Genomic DNA, 19,868 nt, shown 5'->3' with positions numbered 1-19,868 from the left:
CGGGCATATTCTCATTGCTTATTTTAAAGAATCAGTCATTTTCGTACCAGGTTAAAAGTCAAAATATTTCATCAGTTTCAGAATTCTTCTGTACAATAAGAATCTTAACTGAGTTGGAAACAAATGAAGATGGTAATTCACATCCTCTCTACCTCAATACCACATTACACAACTACCACCTGGAGGTTCCAAAATGTCTCACGACCAGACACCAACCAACTACAGGATGTCCTGGCTGGTGAGCCGGTCATGAGCTGTGACCTCCTCCTAAAGGGGGTCAAGAGCAGTAGCACTTGAACACCAATGGTTTGGCCTAAAGACTCTTATGTCCAATAAGAACTCAGTTTTACACTCCTTTGTATGAAGAGTAGGGCTTTTAGAAATACTTCTAGGATAGGAAGAGGCCCCACACTTTGACTTGGTTTTTCTGGTGAAAAATGCACGTAAGTCTAAGTATGTATCAGAGTGAATGTTCATAAAGGACAGCTGTTCTAAGCAAGAGACTGACCACCCAATCTCATAGCTGGCCCACTTGGAAGCCTTTTGTAGGAATCAACAGAATAGCTTTATTTTTATAAACAGGTAAGTCTTTTCAGCTTCGTTCTTATTATCAAAGTTACCTTTTTAAATATAATAACCTAAGAAAAAACCTGATTTGATATTGCTACTTCTATCTAACTAAAGCCTTTTTTCCTCCTCAATGAGTGAATTTGCTGTGCTATACCCTGATGAAGGTTGCAATTGTGATTTTCTGTAAAACAACAGAAAAGCTGCAGTACCTGGGCAGCCCAAGCCACATGACCCACGACGGGGACCAGCTGGCATCGTACTCATTCTCGCTGACAGTGCTGGGCTGGTCATCTGGGCCATGGGCGGCCTCCTCCACAACCTGCACCTCCAGTGCTTTCAGGGCCACCGTGGGCGACGTGGCGCTGGCCTTCAGCATAGCCACAGCCTCACTGTGACTTAAACTGGTCAAATCAATGCCATTGATATTCAACAAGATGTCACCTGTTCAAATAAGGGAGCAAGAAAAATGAGCCACCAAGTGATTACTTCCCTGTAAATCCTGTTATCTGTAAACTAATCAACAAAGGTTAGTTCCAAAAACTCAGATGACATAAGGTAAAAGACCGTTTTTCTCTTTATAATTCTTAGAATACTGAGGAAAAATCCAATTCATGGACAACACTCCAAAACAATTCAAAAATTTTAAATAATGTAATAATATATAGGAAAAGGTTTGGCTCGAGGCTCTGGAATTCAGTTGGGGTCCACATCATCAGCCCTGGTATAGCTGTGGATGGGCCCTGGGCACCTTCATTTCTCTTCTTACGCTTCCTTCCAATTAGAAAACGATTTTATCTTTTGCTCTTAGAAAGGAATTTTTAATATATTCTACTTTATATTGATACAGTTTTATACATCTAGACAGCCCTACATAGTTCACTCAGTGCAATCATTTCAGTATGTAGAGAAGATACCCTTGGGCCTACACAAAGAAATGAAACTTGTGATTTGAACATGTCCTGCTTGAAGAAGAAAAATAGTCTTTGTTGCTCTGCCAAGTAATATAATAAAGAGCAATGAGGCTCATAACCAAAAGGTTAGGAAGGAAAGGATTAGTTCTTATAGGAAGCACAAACGTTTGTACTAAGAAAGCCCACAGAAAATCCTGCTCCCCAATTCATCATTTTTCAGATTATTAAAGCAAAACATTCTCTTTGTAGAAAACTTCGAAAACATAAAATAACAAGGAAATAAAATTACCTCAAATTCCACAATAGAAGGCTTTTGAAAAGTTATTTGTCCTAAAGATATAATTCATATACCATTCAATTAAATTCTGTAATTTTATGGTTTTATAGTCACAGAGTTGTATTGTACAACCATCATGTCATTTTTAGAAAATTTTTATCACCACCCCCAAAACCCTGTACCCATTAGTAATCAGTTCCCTGAGTCCTAAGCAACTACTAATCTACTTTCCATCTCTATAGATTTGCCTTTTCTGGATATTTCATATAAATGGAATCATGTGGTCTTTTGTGACTGGCTTCTTTTACTTAGCATGTTTTCAAGATTCATTTATATTGTAGAATGTATCAATACTTCATTTCCTTTTATGGCCAAATAATATTCCATTGTATGGATAAATCACAGTCTCTTCATCCATTCACCAGTAAATGGACATTTGGGATGTTTTTACTTTTTGGCTATTATGGAAAATATTGCTATAAACCTTCACGTACAAGTTTTTGTGTGAACATGTTTTCATTTCTCTAGGAATGGAATTACTGGGTCATATGACAACTGTTTAACTTTTTGAAGAACTGCTAAACTGTTTTACAAAACAGTTGTACCATTTTACATTCTCTCTGGCAAATATATGAGAGTTTCGATTTCTTTACATCCTTGTCAATGTTATTGTCTTTTTTTTTTTCCTATATTCATCCTAATGATGAATTTGCATTTCCCAATAACTAATGTCACTATCTTTTCAAGTGATTATTGGCCATTTGTGTATTTTCTTGGGAGAAATGTCTGTTCAGATCAGTTGCCCATTTTTAAATTGGGTTATTTGTCTTTTATTATTGAGTTATAAGGGTTCTGTAATCCCAAACTCCTAATTTATCCCTCCCCACCACGTTTCCCCTTCAGTAACTATAAGTTTGTTTTCAAAGTCCATGAGTCTGTTTGTTTTGTAAATAAGTTGATTTGTATCTAGATTCCATATATAAGTTGATATCATATGATATTTGCCTTTCTCTGTCTGACTTACTTCACTTACTATGATAATCTCTAGGTCCATCCATGTTGCTGCAACTGGCAATATTTCTTCTTTTTTTTAATGGCTGAGTAATATTCCATTGTAATATGTACCACATCTTCTTTATCCATTCATCTGTTGACGGACACTTAGGTTGCTTCCATGTCTTGGCTATTGTAAATAGTGCTGATGTGAATATCGGGGTGCACATATCTTTTCAAATCATGATGTTCTCCAAATACATGCCCAGGAATGGGATTGCAGGATCATATGGTAGCTCTATTTTTAGTTTTTAAAGGAATCTCCATACTGTTCTCCATAGTGGTTGTACCAATTTACATTCCCACCAGCATTGTAGGGAGGGTTCCTTTTTCTCCACACCCTCTCCAGCATTTATTATTTGTAGACTTTTTGATGATGGGCATTCTGACTGGTGTGAGGTGATACCTCATTGTAGCTTTGATTACATTTCTCTAGTAATTAGTGATGTTGAGCATCTTTTCACGTGCCTTTCGGCCATCTGTAGATAACAGGCCATAAGTGCGTGTATTTATTTCTGGGCTATCCTGTTCCATTGATCTATATTTCTGTTGATTACTGTAGCAGTGTAGTATAGTTTGAGGTCAGGGAGCCTGTTTCCTCCAGCTCCATTTTTCTTTCTCAAGATTGCTTTAGCTATTCGGGGCATTTTGTGTTTTCATACAAATTTTAAAATTTGCTGTTCTGTGAAAAATGCCATTGGTAATCTGATAGGAATTGCACTGAATCTGCTGACTGCCTTCGGTAGTACAGTCATTTTGACAATATTGATTCTTCCAATCCAAGAACATGGTATATCTTTCCATCTGTCTCATCCTTGATTTCTTTCATCAGTGTCTTATTATAGTTTTCAGAGTACAGGTCTTTTGCCTCCTTAGGTAGGTTTATTCTTGGGTAATTGTATTCTTTTTGATGCAGTGGTAATTGGGATTGTTTCCTTAATTCCTCTTTTTGATCTTTCATTGTTAGTGTATAGAAATGCAACAGATTTCTGTGTATTAATTTTGTATGCTGCTACTTTATCAAATTCATTGGTGAGCTGTAGTAGTTTTCTGGTAGCGTGCTTAGGATTTTCTGTATATAGTGTCATGTCATCTGCAAACAATGAGTTTCACTTCTTTTCCAATTTGGATTCCTTTTATTTCCTTTTCTCCTCTCGATTGCTGTGGCCAGGACTTTCTAAACTATGTTGAATAAAAGTGGCGAGAGTGGACATCCTTGTCTTGTTTCTGATCTTAGAGGAAATGCTTTCAGCTTTTCACCATTGAGTATGATGTTAGCTGTGGGTTTGTCATATATGGCCTTTATGATGTTGAGGTAGGTTCCCTCCATACCCACTTTCTGGCGAGTTTTTATCATAAATGGATGTTGAATTCTGTCAAAAGCTTTTTCTGCATCTATTGAGATGATCATATGGTTTTTATCCTTCAATTTGTTAATGTGGTGTTATCACACTGATTGATTTGTGGATATTGAAAAATCCTTCCACCCCTGGGATAAATCCCACTTGATCATGGTGTATGATCCTTTTACTGTACTGTTGGATTCAGTTTGCTAGTATTTTGTTGAGGATTTTTGAGTCTATGTTCATCATCAGTGATATTGGCCTGTAATTTTCCTTTTTTGTGGTATCTTTGTCTGATTTTGGCATCAGGGTGATGGTGGCTTCATAGAATGAGTTTGGAAGTGCTCCTTCTGCAATTTTCTGTAATAGTTTTGGAAGGATAGGTGTTAACTCTTCTCTAAATGTTTGATAGAATGCTCCTATGAAGCCATCTGGTCCTGGACTTTTGTTTATTGGGAGTTTTTTAATGACAGATACCATTTCAGTACTTGTAATTAATCTGTTCATATTTTTTATATCTTCCTGGTTCAGTCTTGGGAGATTGTACCTTTCCTAAGAATTTGTCCATTTCTTCTAGCCTGTCCCTTATTGCCATAGAGTTGCTTGTAGTAGTCTCTATGGTCCTTTACGTTTCTGTTGTGTTGGTTGTAGCTGTTCCTTTTTTCATTTCTAATTTTATTGATTTAGACCCTCTCCCTTTTCTTCTCGAGTCTGGCTAAAGGTTTATCAATTTTGTTCATCTTTTCAAAGAACCAGCTTTTAGTTTCATTGATCGTTTCTGTTGTTTTTATTGCTTGTGTTTTTGGTGTCATATCTATGATAACCATTGATTAATCTGTTGCATAATCCAAGGCCATGAGGGTTTACAGTTGATTTTCTTCTAAAAGTTTTAGCTCTTACATTTAGGTCTTTGGATCAGTCAATTTTTGTGTATGGTGTGAGGCAGGGCTCCAACTTCATTTTTGGAGAAACAGCTTTCAAGACTCATTTTTCCATATGAACAAACCAAGTGTATGGAGAATGCTATTGTTACCACTACCACCCCCACCCATACAGATTATATAGTATCAATCAATGGGGGTTGTGACTGAATTAATCCCTAAAAACCACTCCTTTTTATTAAGTTTGTCTCTGCTCCACCTCTTCTGTGATCCTCCTCCCACCTAGACACCTTTTTACTAGGCAACAAGTGTATTTCAGTGAGATGCTCCTTCAAAGTATCTGGCCCACCATAATGCTGGAAGCATAAATCTCTTAGAGGGTCTTTTCCAACATAAAATAATCCAACAGAGTAACTGTTAGAAAGATTATTAAGCTTCAGCAATTTCCCTTTACGTTAGGCATTTTTCTAACCTTATAGAGAGGCTTTATGCTTCCAGTATGTACAGGACATTTTAAAGGATTTTAAAAAGCCATGTTTAATAGAAAACTTTGTAGACATTCTTTACCTTTAAAAATGTGAGTTGACTTCGGGAGATGTGGTGAAACTGTACAAGATCCTAGCTTACCTCTCTTGATTCTGCCATCACGTGCAAGGCAGCCATGAGGTGGCACACTGGTCACAAAGATGGGCAGTTCCCCACTTTTACTTCCTCGGCCCCCAGCTACTGTCATTCCAAGGGACTCGTGTGGTTCCTTCTTTACAGTAATGTGTTTTTCTTGGCATGTAACACACTGGGCAAGATCCTGAACATGAGGAAAAATTTATTGGGTAATGAATAATATATATAGTTGAAGTAATGACAGCTAAAGTCAAAACATAACGTGGCAATTATAAAGTCATTAAAAAAAAAATCACTATAGAACTGAAAGCAATACACAGTTCTTCAGAAGCACATGAGCCCTGTGGATCACAATGGCAAACTTTGGACTACTGTATTTTCACAGGACTATATATGGAACGGAAAAACTCAGGACTGTTGACATAGGGGAAGTCAAAGTAAGATAAGCATATGATTTGTATAATTACCTTCAGCTCCCAGATATGATCAGTTCTAAAAAAGTAAATAATGCACTTGAATTTTAAGATTCTGAAGAGAAGCCAATTAATTTTACTTCCATTTTTCTCCTATATTCTTTGAGAGAAAAGTTGACATAGTATAAAAGTGTGGATTTTACTAACTGCCAGAAAAAAGCTACAGAGCTGTCTCCTGATTCTGACTAACAAGGGTTATCAGAGCAGTCAATCATGAAGCAGGTGCAAATCTACCTTCAAAATTTGTGAAAAGCTAAAAGGATATGAAATAATTGAATTTTTGAAGTTAATAACAGGGAAATAAATCCCCAACAAACTATATTCTCAGGGAAAAGCTATTTTTATTGACATTTGTTACTGTTACCTATTACTGAGATACTCCTGGAAGTAAGAAAAGGAGAATCTAAAATACCACTTTTCTTTTGAATTAGCATTCAATAAAATCAAAGTGTACATATGCAATACGAATATTAAAATAACATTTATCGAAGGCTTAACTATGTGCAAAAAAGCTCACAGCTTTACATGCATCATTTCATTAATCTTCACAGTGGTCCAGAAAAGTAAGTACTATTATTGGCCCCATTTTATGGATGGAGAAACAACTTAGGTCATGTAACTTGCCCCAAGTCATACAACTAAGTTCCTGCATAGGGATTTGAGCAGATGCAAATATATAAACATATGCTTTGCATATGTGCACATAATATGTATACATATTGTTTATATGTACCCACACCACATGATTACTGTCCTGTTAAGTGTAACAGTGGAAGCTAATGTCTCAAAAGGTTTCCAACATTTATCAACTCTGAGAAAATATAGATAATAATTAACGTTATTAACAATATCAACAATAGAAGTATGAGTTACATTTACAGAATTATAACATTTCCTTTAGTGACATTATTTGAAAGTGTTGACAAATCTGTGAATCAGGCCCTGGAACTGCAGGCCCATCTCCCTTTCTCTGGTCCTGGAATCCATGTACTCTTGAAATTTTATTAAGGGAACTACCTGCAATAACAGCCTAGTGTTCCTAGAAAACGTTATGACCTAGTAGAAAACCTGGAAATGTCTTAAGGCAGTCTCCTGTTTAAAGATATAAAATCTATCTTAGTATCCTTCAAAACTGGGCAAAACCCACTTTACCCACTTTATTGTGAAGACAACTCATGTAAAATCAGTCTTGAGTATATTTATAAGCAATTTTGGCTTGCAAGTATTTAATCAATTAAAGGTGGTTCTTTTATTCCTCTAGATGGCTCAGATATATATACATTTTTTTTTCCTCAGGAACCAAACCAAACTTCAAAGATTATACTCAGAATACTTAAAGGAAAGTTCTAAATCATACAAATGTTTATCTAAGCAGCTACTTAAGAGGCCTAGTAGCAGGCTAATGTATACTGTAATTTTTAATGATGATTATAATCATCTGAAGAGGTTTTCTTGTGAATCTGTGTTTATTTTCCCTAGGAGACCCTTATTTTTCTAAATCAGGATTTTATATAACAAATGCAGTATATTAGTAGCAAATAGCTAACACTTAAAAGTACATTACATGTGGCTGTTCTAACCAATAAGAGTTGCAGAGTACACGGAATAAGAATAAATTCAGCATTACTATTTAAAACATTGTCACAGAAAATTAAAGACAATAAGAGTTAGCAGCAGAGTTGAGAGAAAAATATGTGCCCCAAATAAGCAGAGTTCTCTATATGAATGTTGGAATGACTACAGTTTTAAAAATTGTCTTAAAATCATGTCATAGACAGTCGTATCTCAAATTATTGTAAAATTCAATGACATAAAAGGTTCAATAATCAATTTTTGCCTTATATTGTAATTTTAGGAATATATATGTAATGCATAAAGTAAGGAAAAGCCATATGAAACTATTCAAAACTAAAACAATAACTCCTTTTTAATAGTCATCATCATGAAGGCAATATTATAGGTTTCCTTCATACATTTCAGTTTCAGTTCAGAAATGAGAACAAGTCTGTGGTTACAATTTCTTAAAAAGTATTAACTAAACCAAAGACCAGTGACAAGTCTGTACTTGAGCTCAGAAAACCAGATAAACCTGATGGGCCAAAAGTACTTGTGCCTTTAAGGGATGCTTTCTTAGGGTACCTGTGACATTCCAAAGGTTAAGTATTCTCTCAAATACTGTACTTACATTAAGAAGTCATTTTAGCACACACGGAACTTCCTGTGGTTTTAAGCAGACCAACAGATATTTTTGTTTAGTAATTTATAATTTTACTTAGAGTGACTTTGGAAGCTCATATTTAGCTTATATTTTCACAGTTGAGTAAACATCATTTAAAAATTCCCAGCCTGGGACTTCCATGGCGGTCCAGTGGTTAAGACTCCGTGCTTCCACTGCAGGGGGCACGGGTTTGATCCCACATGCTCAGCCGAAAAAAAAGGGGGAAAAAAAAAAAAATCCCAGCCTACCAGAAAGTGAGTTCAAATGAAGGAAACAATATCAAGAATGAACTACCGGGGCTTCCCTGGTGGCGCAGTGGTTGAGAGTCTGCCTGCTAATGCAGGGGACACGGGTTCGAGCCCTGGTCTGGGAAGATCCCACATGCCACGGAGCAGCTGGGCCCGTGAGCCACAATTGCTGAGCCTGCGCGTCTGGAGCCTGTGCCCCGCGACGGGAGGGGCCGCGATAGAGAAAGGCCCGCGCACCGCAATGAAGAGCGGTCCCCGCACCGCGATGAAGAGTGGCCCCCGCTTGCCGCAACTGGAGAAAGCCCTCGCACGAACCGAAGACCCAACACAGCCAAAAATAAATAAATAAATAAATAAAATCAAGTAAAAAAAAAAAAAAAAAAAGAATAAACTACCACCCTTTTTAAATTTCTGCAACTAAAGTGAGACAGTATCAAGATTCTCAGCACAGGTAAATGACCTTGGTATATATTATAAAACCAGTGAAATACTGAAGAAGCAGGGAAAAACCTCAACATACAGGAATTTTAAAAGATTTAGGGCAGTCTTCCTATACTATTCATATAACAAAAAAAAATATGCTATACATGTAGCTATCGAAATTTATGAGTTATATGTTTAATATGCACATATCTAATTCTGTTGTAGGCAAGCTACCCAGTTGCTAAGTACAGGCTGTCAATCATTGTCTTCACTATGCTTTTTCAATTACACAACCAAATGTCACATTTAAATGAGTAAGCCAAGATAAACCCCACTTTCAAGCAGAACTAAAACCGGAGATTTTTTCTGGACAATCAAACATTTCTCATCAATCACCTGGCAGAGGGTCCTTCCCCACCAAGAAGCTCTACTGGCTGAGGGACTGAGACAATGCAGTCACTCTCCAAGGCAGCAAAACACACTGCGCATCCCGAACACCTACGAACACCTACGTGCACCTTCTCCAACAGAGTTAACAGCCCTCATAAATCTTACCAGCTTGTAACGATCATCCTTTGAGGGTGGATGAATTAAGAACCACAAACAAGGCACCTTACCTTATGTGAGCTGGGTCTGTTGTAAGGCAGCGGCTGTGTGTGGTGCTGGCTGCTCTGAGTTCCTGCTTCTCGGACAGCGTTTCCAGGCTGGGGTTTCCCTGGTCTAGAAATTGTTAAATTCACCGTCTCTCCACTAGCCTGGAGAAAACACACAGACACGACTGCCAGTCATTAACGATGCTTCTCATTTCACAAAGCACAGGCACTCCTCCTCACCGAGCCAGTGCCTTGCCTGGGGGGAACCGCAGGCACCCGGTGGTCTGAGAAGGGAGCTCGTCTTGTGAGCTCATGTTTTAAGACGTCTGCAGCTGAGATGCACGTGCACGGCTCTTGGACAGACTCTCCCCAGGCCCGCCTCCACAACAACCCAGGCAAAGCAAACTGCCCGTGTTCTTCTCTCCCCATGATTTCCTGAAGGGTAACTTTCTTCTGATACTTCTCTGCCCCTTCAAGGTTGGCCTTGGCATTGTGAGGGAGAGAGCAAAGGAAAGAATATAATAGGAAGAACTGATTCGAAACCTGATTAAAATCCACTGTGACTTTAAAAGTAAATTCCATGGTGGCTATTTTGGAAGTAATAATCAGCGAAAGTATGCACAGCTTTGTTTCTGTTTGCTATAAGTTTGAGTCAAAAATAGGACATCAGCTTAAATAATCCTGGAAAGAATGATTCTAGAGATCCTGTATAAGATTGTATTTATATAAATATATATAGTGTGTGTATTGCACACACACCTGTGTTACGTTAATTATCTTAGAGGTTTGTGACTATCATTTTAAATTTAGAGGCCCATTATCTATATCCATATATATTTTAAACGTAGATGTACATCTTTTAAAAGTTATTTTATCTTTGCTTTTAAAGTACAGGCCTGATATATTTGAGGGTGACTCTTGGTCATGACCACAATTCCCAATTGCATTATTACTCCTATGGGAAATTATGATGGCCTGCTTTCAAGGAATTGTGGTAGAAAGTGGGGACCTCCCCCATGATTATAGTCAGTAATGTTAAGAAATCACTATTTTCAGTTCTTTCCCCAAGTATTGAGATAAATTGACATACATCACTGTATTATTTTTAGTTTTTAAACTGGAGAATAAGTGTTAATTTTTATGTCCATCTAAAAAATATTTGCTTATTCAAGCATTTTATTCAACTAAATTTCAAACAAGTTCCTCAAAATAACTGAAAGAAAAACACTTAATACGTGGCCAGATTCCCAAAGCACGGAGTCTGGGTACTTGATCTAAGGGGTAAATACAAAAGTAGAATCCTGATGTTGAAAATTCTGACACTTCACATCATTCGATTGCATGGTGTGAAGTGGTGAGACGCTCCGTCTGTGACTTTACTTCAATGTACAGAATTAGTTTCATTACTGCTTACTACCTCATAACCACCAAATTCTGTAATTAGTATTTCAACTTTTACTGGAAAACCCCTGCTTATGCAAAACCTATTATTAATAGAAAAAAATCCTTGATCTTTCTAGATTTTTTGAGAGACAAAATTCTGTGCATGTGATGGAAGTGGGCATTTAGGACTTAAATGATGGACCAACATTTGGGTTTAGGCTGACTTTAAACAGAATGCACGTCTAATATGTCAGGGTTTCAAACACAGCAAAAAAAGTTCTGTTGAATTCAAGATTTTTAAAAATGCAAGATATTCAAATAACAATACCCTTAAGTCATAGTTGAGTGGTACACTCTGGTGCTGGGAGTATAAATTGGTATGATCTGATCTTTCTGGAGGGAAGTTTAGCAAAATGTCTTAAAATGAAAACAAAACATGAAAGTCTGTCCATAGGGGAACACTGAGTGAATCAGCTAGTAAAGATCATGATGGGGTTCTACACTTACTTTCATGGTAAGAAGTTCACAACACACTGCTGACAGAAAAAGTTGCAAACTCAGAATTTACAAGATAAGCACGTGTGTAAGTACTGTGTAAATCTGTATCTGTCTGTGGACATACACACTCAAAAGTTCGTAAGGATGTCCTCCAAACACTTAACATTGATATAGCTTGGGGTGTTTAGACTGAATTTAACTTCTTTATTTTCAGTATTTTATCTTCAGTGTACTCCTTTTTAGACATGGAATACATGTTATTTTTATAATCCTCAATAAGACTATTCATTTTTTTTTCAAAAAGAAGTTGAGCAACTTGAGTTTTCTATAGTCTGGGAAAAATCACAGCACAAAATATGATGCAACTGTTTGCATTATAAAAATCCAAATAAAATATATTATGAAAAATTTTAAATGTGTTTTCTACCTGTGTAACTATATTTTCTACATTTTGGTTAGAAATTTAGTAAGGACCATCTGTTTAGGAATTAGCATACTTTAACACTGCCTGAAATATATACAGGCAATATATTTCTCTCTTCCTTTCCATGTTACTGATCGGACTTCTCACTTCAGAAAGTCCACTCGACTCGCCTATTTCTCTTAACAAATCCCCAAAATGGATTAACTTTCTTCTTCTCCCCCCGCCCCAAGATGAAGTTGTTCTCAGCAGTGCAACAGCTGGCGTGATCCACAGGTAAAGCTCCTGGTGCCCCGAATGCTGCCTCTGATTTGAGGGAATTTCAAGGCATTCAATTTTTTTAAGCGTCAAGTCTATGAAATAAGACCAATACCTGAACCACCTCTCAATGCAATATGGCTGTGAGCGTGTGTGTGTGTATGTGTAAGCATGTGTGTGTGTTTCCTTAAGGCTATATTGAACCAAAAAGTGGGAGAAAAGGGAGTAGGTTAAAGGGGAGTGAGACTTGGGTTTTCTTAGTGTTAAAATCTCATTGTTATTTGATTCTATGTATATATATACCTATTTTGTGACTATCAACTGACCTTAATTCCAAAAGTTCGGTTATATTAACTAATGCTTGGTTTCCACTGGTAGCGTGTGTTGTGCTCGCTTAAACACTCCCATTTTGCTTCGCCCTCCTACAAGGCTGCAGGAGACAGCCACGTTAAATGCCACGGCACGCTGCAGGGCCTGAAGATCTTCTTGGACGGTTTTTAATGTATCTGCTTTGATGCTCTTACTGAAAACGTGTTTCTTCTCTAATCATGACTACCTCCAGAGATACTGTGAGGACAATGTTATGTGTTTGAAATGCTCTGAATTCCTTTACAAAAAAAAAAAAGCACTATAGAGATAAGTTGCTCTGAATAAAAAGTGATTTTCCCCCTCGTTTTTATGGATTGTGCAGTAAAGGTGAGAGGTGAGTGAAGAGACCAGGTGATCACAGCTCCTTGGGGTCTCACCTTCTCCCTTGTGAAGTGTGGACACTGCTGTCTGCCACGTGAAACCGCAGGGCCTTTCCTCCAGAAACAGCCCGCCTAGAAGTTCATGGGTGTGCAGACCAGAAGGGAGTCACCTGGGCTGAGGTTAGACTGGTGTGGACTGTGCAGAATTTAGGTAGCTGTGCTTGACTGTCCAACGAAGTCTCAAGCACCCCCCTGGATCCCTGTGTTGCCTGCTAGTGAGAACCAAGGCTGAGCGACGGCAGGGAGGCTGAGGGTCTGGAGTGGGCGCGAGGTGGGGCTCACCTGGATGATCTGGGCGGCCAGCTCGGGCGTCCCGTGCTTCAGGTCGTGGCCGTTGATGGCCAGCACCCGGTCGTTGCCGCTCAGCCTGCCGTCCTGCGCCGCCAGCCCCCCTTCCAGCAGGTCGAGGACGAAGACGCCCGGCTCGTCGGTCCTGCGGACGAGTTTGATGCCGAGCTGTTCGGCAGAGTCCCGTTTGTGAAGAACCACCTGGAAGACCTCTTCCCGGGGCGAGCCGCCCTCGGGGCGGTTGTGGGCGCGGCTGCCGAAGCGTCTCTCGCGGAGCACGGTGAGGTGCAGCGTGCTGCAGGGCTGCGACAGCACGGCGCGGGCGTGGTTGTGGGACACGCTGCTGATGTTGTGGTGGTTGACCTGGAAAAAAGGGTGATGACCGAAGTGTGACCATCTTTCATCTTCCCAACTTGTAGCAATGTTCATGTAACGGTTCTGAAGGAAACTGACGTTGTGAAAATGATACACAATCATTACTTACAAAGACAAGCACTCCAAAGGCATTTTAAAATGTACAGAGTTCCTAAAATTAACTTACAGTGACTAGCATTAACTAGAGAATAGTCATCAAGATCACAGGCTTTAATGATAGTCTTGAATGAGGGTCCTTGGTTCTGCCCTGTAACTGGATAACCTCGGGCAAATTACAGAACTTGTTTCCTCACCTGTAAAACGTGTTTACCGTCCACTTCATAGGGTCAGGAAGTGCACGACTAGACAACATCAGATATGGCAAGTGCTCATGAAAGACTAGTTCTTGTGGAACAGAAACTGAAGTTCTACTGGATTACAAATTTACTTTTCCAAAATGAAATACACTTAAGCTAGAGAAAATAAACTGAGTTTTATTTTAAGGAAAGTGGTGCATCTCAAGTATACAGCCTTATTTTTTAGATGAGTGACTTTTACTTTAAAGAAAAGCCGATAATCATAATTCCACTCTAATTCTCTCGCACACAAGTGTAACATATATTGTATAAAATAAGCATAATTTAATACAGAACATTTACTTATTAAACTTTATAACCTTGAAATAAGTAGTGACTGATCCTTGGACCTGTAACATCACTGACAAAATATACCCACCTTCAGTTATTTACCTAGTTAAAGGAAGAGATTAGCACAGTTCTTAGTATTTATCACAGTGAGAGTTCCTCTGAATCAGCCTGAGGTGAAAGCGAGGGGGAACCAGCGCTCTGAACATCGGTTATGTGACAGGCTCTGGGTGAGGTGTGATCACCTAAACTCCTTAAATTTTTTTCACATGAAATCTACGTGAAGCAAGACCTCCCCCCTTTCTGTTAATCTAGGGTTGACAGTTTTGAACACTGTTAACTTGAATTTTGTTGATTTTGGCCTGTTGGCATCTTTAAAAATTCAGTCATCAAATTCATAGATGTCATACACAAAGTTGCTATTCTCCCAAGTCTGCAACATCTGTGCATTTGGTAGCCATCCAAGCCCTCAATAAAAACACTGAATACGGGGTCAAGTAGAGAATTAAGGCAGTTTCTAAAAAAACTAGCCTGGCATGAATCCATTAATCAAAAACCATCATTTCTGGCTACTCAGCTAAGAGCTACCTATCTCTAGGCTCACAGTTTTCCTTATATTCAGGTATATCACAAATGACTTTACGAAATATCTGGCTGAAATCCGGCCATAGCCGTGTGCAAGCATGCAGCCTCACAGTATCCTTGTGAAGTAGGTGTGGAATATCCCACAGCTGGAAGAAGATTTTTTCCTTCATGAATGTGTAGTGGCTGGCAAAATGCAGAGAAAGCAGAGACCAGATAAAATACCGTCTCCAGGCTTCGTAAAAATAGCACCAGCAATAGTAAACTCTACCACTTTGGCTAAATGTGTTTTGTACCAATGCAGTCAACACATGGCTGGAATTATTTTCCTTCAAAACTGAACATGCCTCAATCATTGATGATAGATCAGACTGAAAATACCCATTCTTCATAATGCTTTAAAAGTTATATTATCTTTAATAGTGACACTGATGTAATTTATAACAATATTTTTTTTCTTCAAACTTCAAAAGGCTGCATCCAAAAGGCCTTGAAGGTTATATGGGTCTCCTCTTCAAAGAGGCTATTTAGTAGAATAAGGTGTGTGTGTGTGTGTTTAATGCGGGGAAAACCAAAGCCACACCCCGTCGCTGCATATAGTTTGCTAAAATAAAAGCACAGGCAGCTTGGCAGCTCTTTGCTCTATGATAAACCATCTTGACCACTCTTGGGGATTTTCAGATTGGCTCGCTGTGTTATTTATGTATCTTATACAGAGTTGGGCCAGGTAGTAAACCAGGTAGTAAAAAAAAATTCCAAGCAGCCTTCTTTCCCAGTGTTTACTTTTGAATGACCATAAATACTCCACATTTGGGCAAGGGGTGTGGCTTTACTTACTGGCTCCAGCATACCAGTCAGAAGCCGAGCAGAAGTTAGGGCCCACAGCAGGAGAGATCCTTTTGAATCCATTAACCAGGTTATGTGTTCTTACTTTTCTTATCAATTTGAATCATTAAACAAACTGGGCTTATTAAGATGATCATTACTAGAGATAGTAATACATGTGCCTCCGTAAACAATAACAGTGCCTTGGAATTTCTACAGTGTAAATTTACAGCTATGAGTTAATTTCCAAAAATGTAGTCAGTAATTTCAGATAACTATAATTCTGAGTTGTAAGGATTCAGTTATGTTACTAAACACAATTCTCTAAAACAGAAGAGTAAAAGGCCCGCTGCTGAAATATATTAGCAAATAAAGCCTGAAAAACTATTTAACCTCAATGGTATTCAAAGAAATGCAGATAAAAACAAAACATTTGTTTTTACCTTTAGAATTTAGAAAAAGAATGAGTAATATGTTAATACCCAATGCTAGTACATCACTGGTAGCAAAAAAGAAAACACAAAAATGAATGTACACTTATTAATAGGCTGGAAGTGGGAGAAAATGGGAGAGAGAAAGAACGCTGTGCGAGCTGCAGACGGGGGCATGTGGGCTCTCCTGATCTGGACCGCCCGGGTGTCAAAATGCCAGGGCAGCCAGCAGACTCAGACTGCGAGCTGGGAAGTCGGGAACACAGGGAAGGTTTTGCCAGCCTGGTGCAGCTAGAGTGCTAATGTCATAAAATGACAGCAACTACAGCATACAGTAAATAGCTATCTTTTACTAGTAAACCCAGTGAAGAGCTAGCTACGGTCTGAGCAGGAAGCTGATTTTATATAAGCGGGACTGGTTACGCTTCCTGTACCCCCTATTTCTTAGTATTTAGTAAGAAACAAAACACTGCTAGAAAGTTCAGTCTGTGTCAGCCTTGCTAAGGGCAATGAAGGAAGGGTTTGGGGCCCGAGTGTGTTAAAGTGGGAATAACACACTGTGAGGGGCAGCATACAAGTGGGAGTGGAAAAATTCCCAGAGGGTCCAAGTATTGTTTTAATAAAGGAGATGGCTATTCCTGACAGGATGTTATATCCAAGTCCACTCTTTTACTGATTCAGCAAGTATTTCCTGTGCTTATGACATGCACAGCACTATGAGAAATCTGTATCACAACTGGTACCGTTAGGGTGGCTGCAATCACCATAGAAAGCCAAGCCCATTTAAATAGTTCACTGTGATTATACACCAAGAGATGAAGAGTAAAGCAGTGAATGTTGTCAGTAATTCAAGTAAGGAGAGGTCAGAACGGGCGAGAAGGGCTGAGCAAGGCTTTAAGGATGAAGGTGGACAAGCCAGCACGATGGGACAGGCTGGAATTGGGAGTGAGGTGGCAGCAAGAAGAGCACCATGTCTGGCTTTTCCACTGGATTATAAATTCCACGAGGACTGGGGGAGTACCTTGCTCTTAGCTGTATTCTCAGTGGCTAGTACAGTGCCTAGAACATTACAGCTGCTATGCGTGAAGCAAAAAGGAAGGGTTACGATGAAGATGACAGGCTGTGCAAGAGACCACAGAGGACCGTGAATATTAATCAGTCTGGGTGTGACGCTCTAATCACATTTTCCCAAGGAGAGCAGAGTTACAGATATATTAACCTGGCAGTGATTTTGTCGGATTGAAGAGCGGAGAGCTGGGCGGCAGGGACGTCTGGTGGGGGTGTGTACAGAGTTAGACACAGCAGTGGGGGCCTGGACTGAAGAGGGAGCAGGGAAAGGGGGAGTGAGGGGTGGGTGTCAACACATCACGGTGAGGACCAAACAACGAAGGAGGGAGGAGTCCTGGAGCTTGGGTTCCTAGAAGATAGTTTTCCTTGTTATGAATATTTCTTCTCTCTCCTTCTGGAGGTTATTATTTCTTTTACCTTCAACTATCATCTACACTTGTATGACTCAAATACCCAGGCCAGTAGCCGCAGAACTCCCGTCCCATACAGAAGAATCCTCCCCTCCCCCTCCCCTCAGTCCCATGTGCCCTCTAAGAAAACAACACCTTGTCCCAAGCTAGTTCTTTTTGGGGAATAGCTATTTTTTCTTAAATATCATCTTCTGACAGAGAAGGTGAGGGTGGCACCAAGGGTTAATGAGTGGAGTGCACTAGGGAGCCGACAAGAGACGGCTATCGTTTCTGAATTCTAGCTTCAATCCCCTGGTATAAATTGTAACTAACCAGCGCTGCACGTTCTGTCTTTTCCAGATGGTAGTAATCAGTGTAGTAGAGGAAGATAAACTAGACAATGCAGGTGATGGGTGGATGAGAAAACTGGGCTTGGGATAAGAGGATGTCAGCATGGGTGGGATGGCCCCGAACCAGCCAGCCCTGCAGACCAGGCCGGGAAGAGCCCAGCCGGCCGCAAGGGCCCAAGCACTGCAAGCAGAGTCACATGTGGGATTGGAAATGAAGTAGGGAGAAAAAATACATTCCGCGTACATGGGCAACAGGAGAAATTACAGATAAATTCTGACTTGTTTTGCATATAATGACAGTAAACCTAACCTATATACAACTCAAGTTCCACAGTACCACAACGTTCTGTATTAAACTTATTAATAAGAACAAAAGAACGCAAGTTAACACAGTAATTAAAACAGATACCTGAAGAATCTGGTCTCCAGCAAGGAGTCTCCCATCTCTGGCGATGATCCCATCCCGATAGACTTCCTGGATAACAATGTTAATCAGTGGCGTTTCATTGCCACCCACAATGCTAATTCCTAGCTGAATATAAGGATTAGACCGGTGAATTTCAATTGTGGTGATTTCGCCTTCTGGTAAGCTAAGTGGCTGCTGTGTGGCTGCCAAGTTAGAAATGAGAGAGAGAAATAGATGGAAAGAGAAACAGTTTATATTTTGGTTATCATCTTCAGGTAAATAAGTCATCTTACATTAGTAGATGGCAAAGAACTATGCAATACCGCTGGATAAGGAAAGCAGAATGGCAAAAAATATCTGTTAAGATTATCTAAACATTTCTTCTCCCAAAGGTGATCAGTGAATTATCACAAATAGCCACTACGTATCAGATCACGAGGGGCGACACAGTGATCTGATGAAGCAATATTAAGAGAACGTCATCTCGACCTAACTGACGAGAGAAGGTTTGGTCGGTGGAACACGTGTAAATAATGCAAAGCAGCATAAAGACGACTCTGTGGCATGTGATCACCACGGGGTGAGAGAGGAGTCACAAAGGCTCTAAGAAGGGGTGGCTCTTGGAAAAGGGTTATGGCTGGGGCAGGGGAAACTTGAATTTGTAGTAAAATTTGGAATTTGTTCAAGAAAAGTATGTTTAAAAATAAATACCTAGGGCCAACCATCAAGACGTGCCCAAGATCCATGACTACAGGCCTTCTGTTCACTCCTAGTGGCTGTACAGTCAGATTCGTGGCGGCCACCAGAGCAGAGCATAGTCACAGGCGTGGCCGTGGGGTCAGATATACACCCAGCCCTTCCCCGGCGGCACAAGCTGACCAATTCGTCTCTCAAGATTCAGGCCTCTCCTGTCGCAAACCACCTCACAGCACCGTCAGTGGCATTTAGTCAGCTAACGGATGGGCAGGGTCTGGCACACGCGTGACACAGGCAGCACTTAATTTGCGGTATTATTTTTGTTGCTCTTGATGTTGTTGTTTTCTTAGTCAAGAAGCAACAAGCATTTGCACACAAACACCCAGTAAGAAGCAGGTCAACAACCAGTGAATCATGGACTAAACAGGAGAGGGAGGGAAGGGTCACCTTCCTCAGAGTAAGTTCCGAGCTCTGCTTCTAAACTGCAAACTGTCAGACTTGTGCACTTAAAAGGGTGAGTTATGTGCTATGTGGATTATATCTCAAAATTAATTTTTTAGAGAGGAAAGAAAACGCATGTTGGGAGAGCAGTAGGGAGTGGTGGGGAGGAAGGCAACGCCTGGTTTGAGAAGAGGCGAGGAACACAGGCGGCGGACACGTACTGTCCCCGGCAGGGCTCTCCTCGAAGACGGGGTTGTCCAGGCCAGGCTCCTCCGTCCAGGCGGGAAGGGACACCGATGTCAGGGTCGGCCCTGAACAGTCCGCTTCGGGTGATGAAGTAGCTGGAAGATCTATGACCGTGGTCCCATTTTCATTCTCGATCTCCGTCTGAGTTTTACTACTTTTCCGTCTCTCCAGGGCAACTCTCTGATGAGAAGCTCCAGGGCATCTAGAAAGAGAGCATCAGGTGGTTTC

At 40.0% G+C, this 19,868-nt stretch overlaps 1 protein-coding gene across 4 annotated transcripts in view; it reads right to left on the bottom strand.

The window, feature by feature from the left end:
• LNX2 (ligand of numb-protein X 2) overlaps positions 1-19,868 on the bottom strand; it is an 87,352-nt gene that overhangs the window by 13,511 nt on the left and 53,973 nt on the right. For all 4 annotated transcript variants that reach the window (XM_057532759.1, XM_057532762.1, XM_057532760.1 and 1 more), the window contains 6 exons: positions 19,616-19,842; positions 18,261-18,460; positions 13,203-13,571; positions 9,636-9,773; positions 5,663-5,840; positions 780-1,011 (listed from right to left, as the gene is read on the bottom strand). In XM_057532759.1, coding sequence (XP_057388742.1) covers positions 780-1,011; positions 5,663-5,840; positions 9,636-9,773; positions 13,203-13,571; positions 18,261-18,460; positions 19,616-19,842 — 1,344 coding nt within the window. The remainder of the gene's footprint in view (positions 1-779; positions 1,012-5,662; positions 5,841-9,635; positions 9,774-13,202; positions 13,572-18,260; positions 18,461-19,615; positions 19,843-19,868) is intronic.

Source organism: Balaenoptera acutorostrata, chromosome 18 (assembly GCF_949987535.1).
Source record: "Balaenoptera acutorostrata chromosome 18, mBalAcu1.1, whole genome shotgun sequence".
NCBI lineage: Eukaryota > Metazoa > Chordata > Mammalia > Artiodactyla > Balaenopteridae > Balaenoptera > Balaenoptera acutorostrata.
The sequence above is the reverse complement of the archived record's forward strand: the minus strand, read 5'-3'. Positions and strand labels throughout refer to the sequence as shown.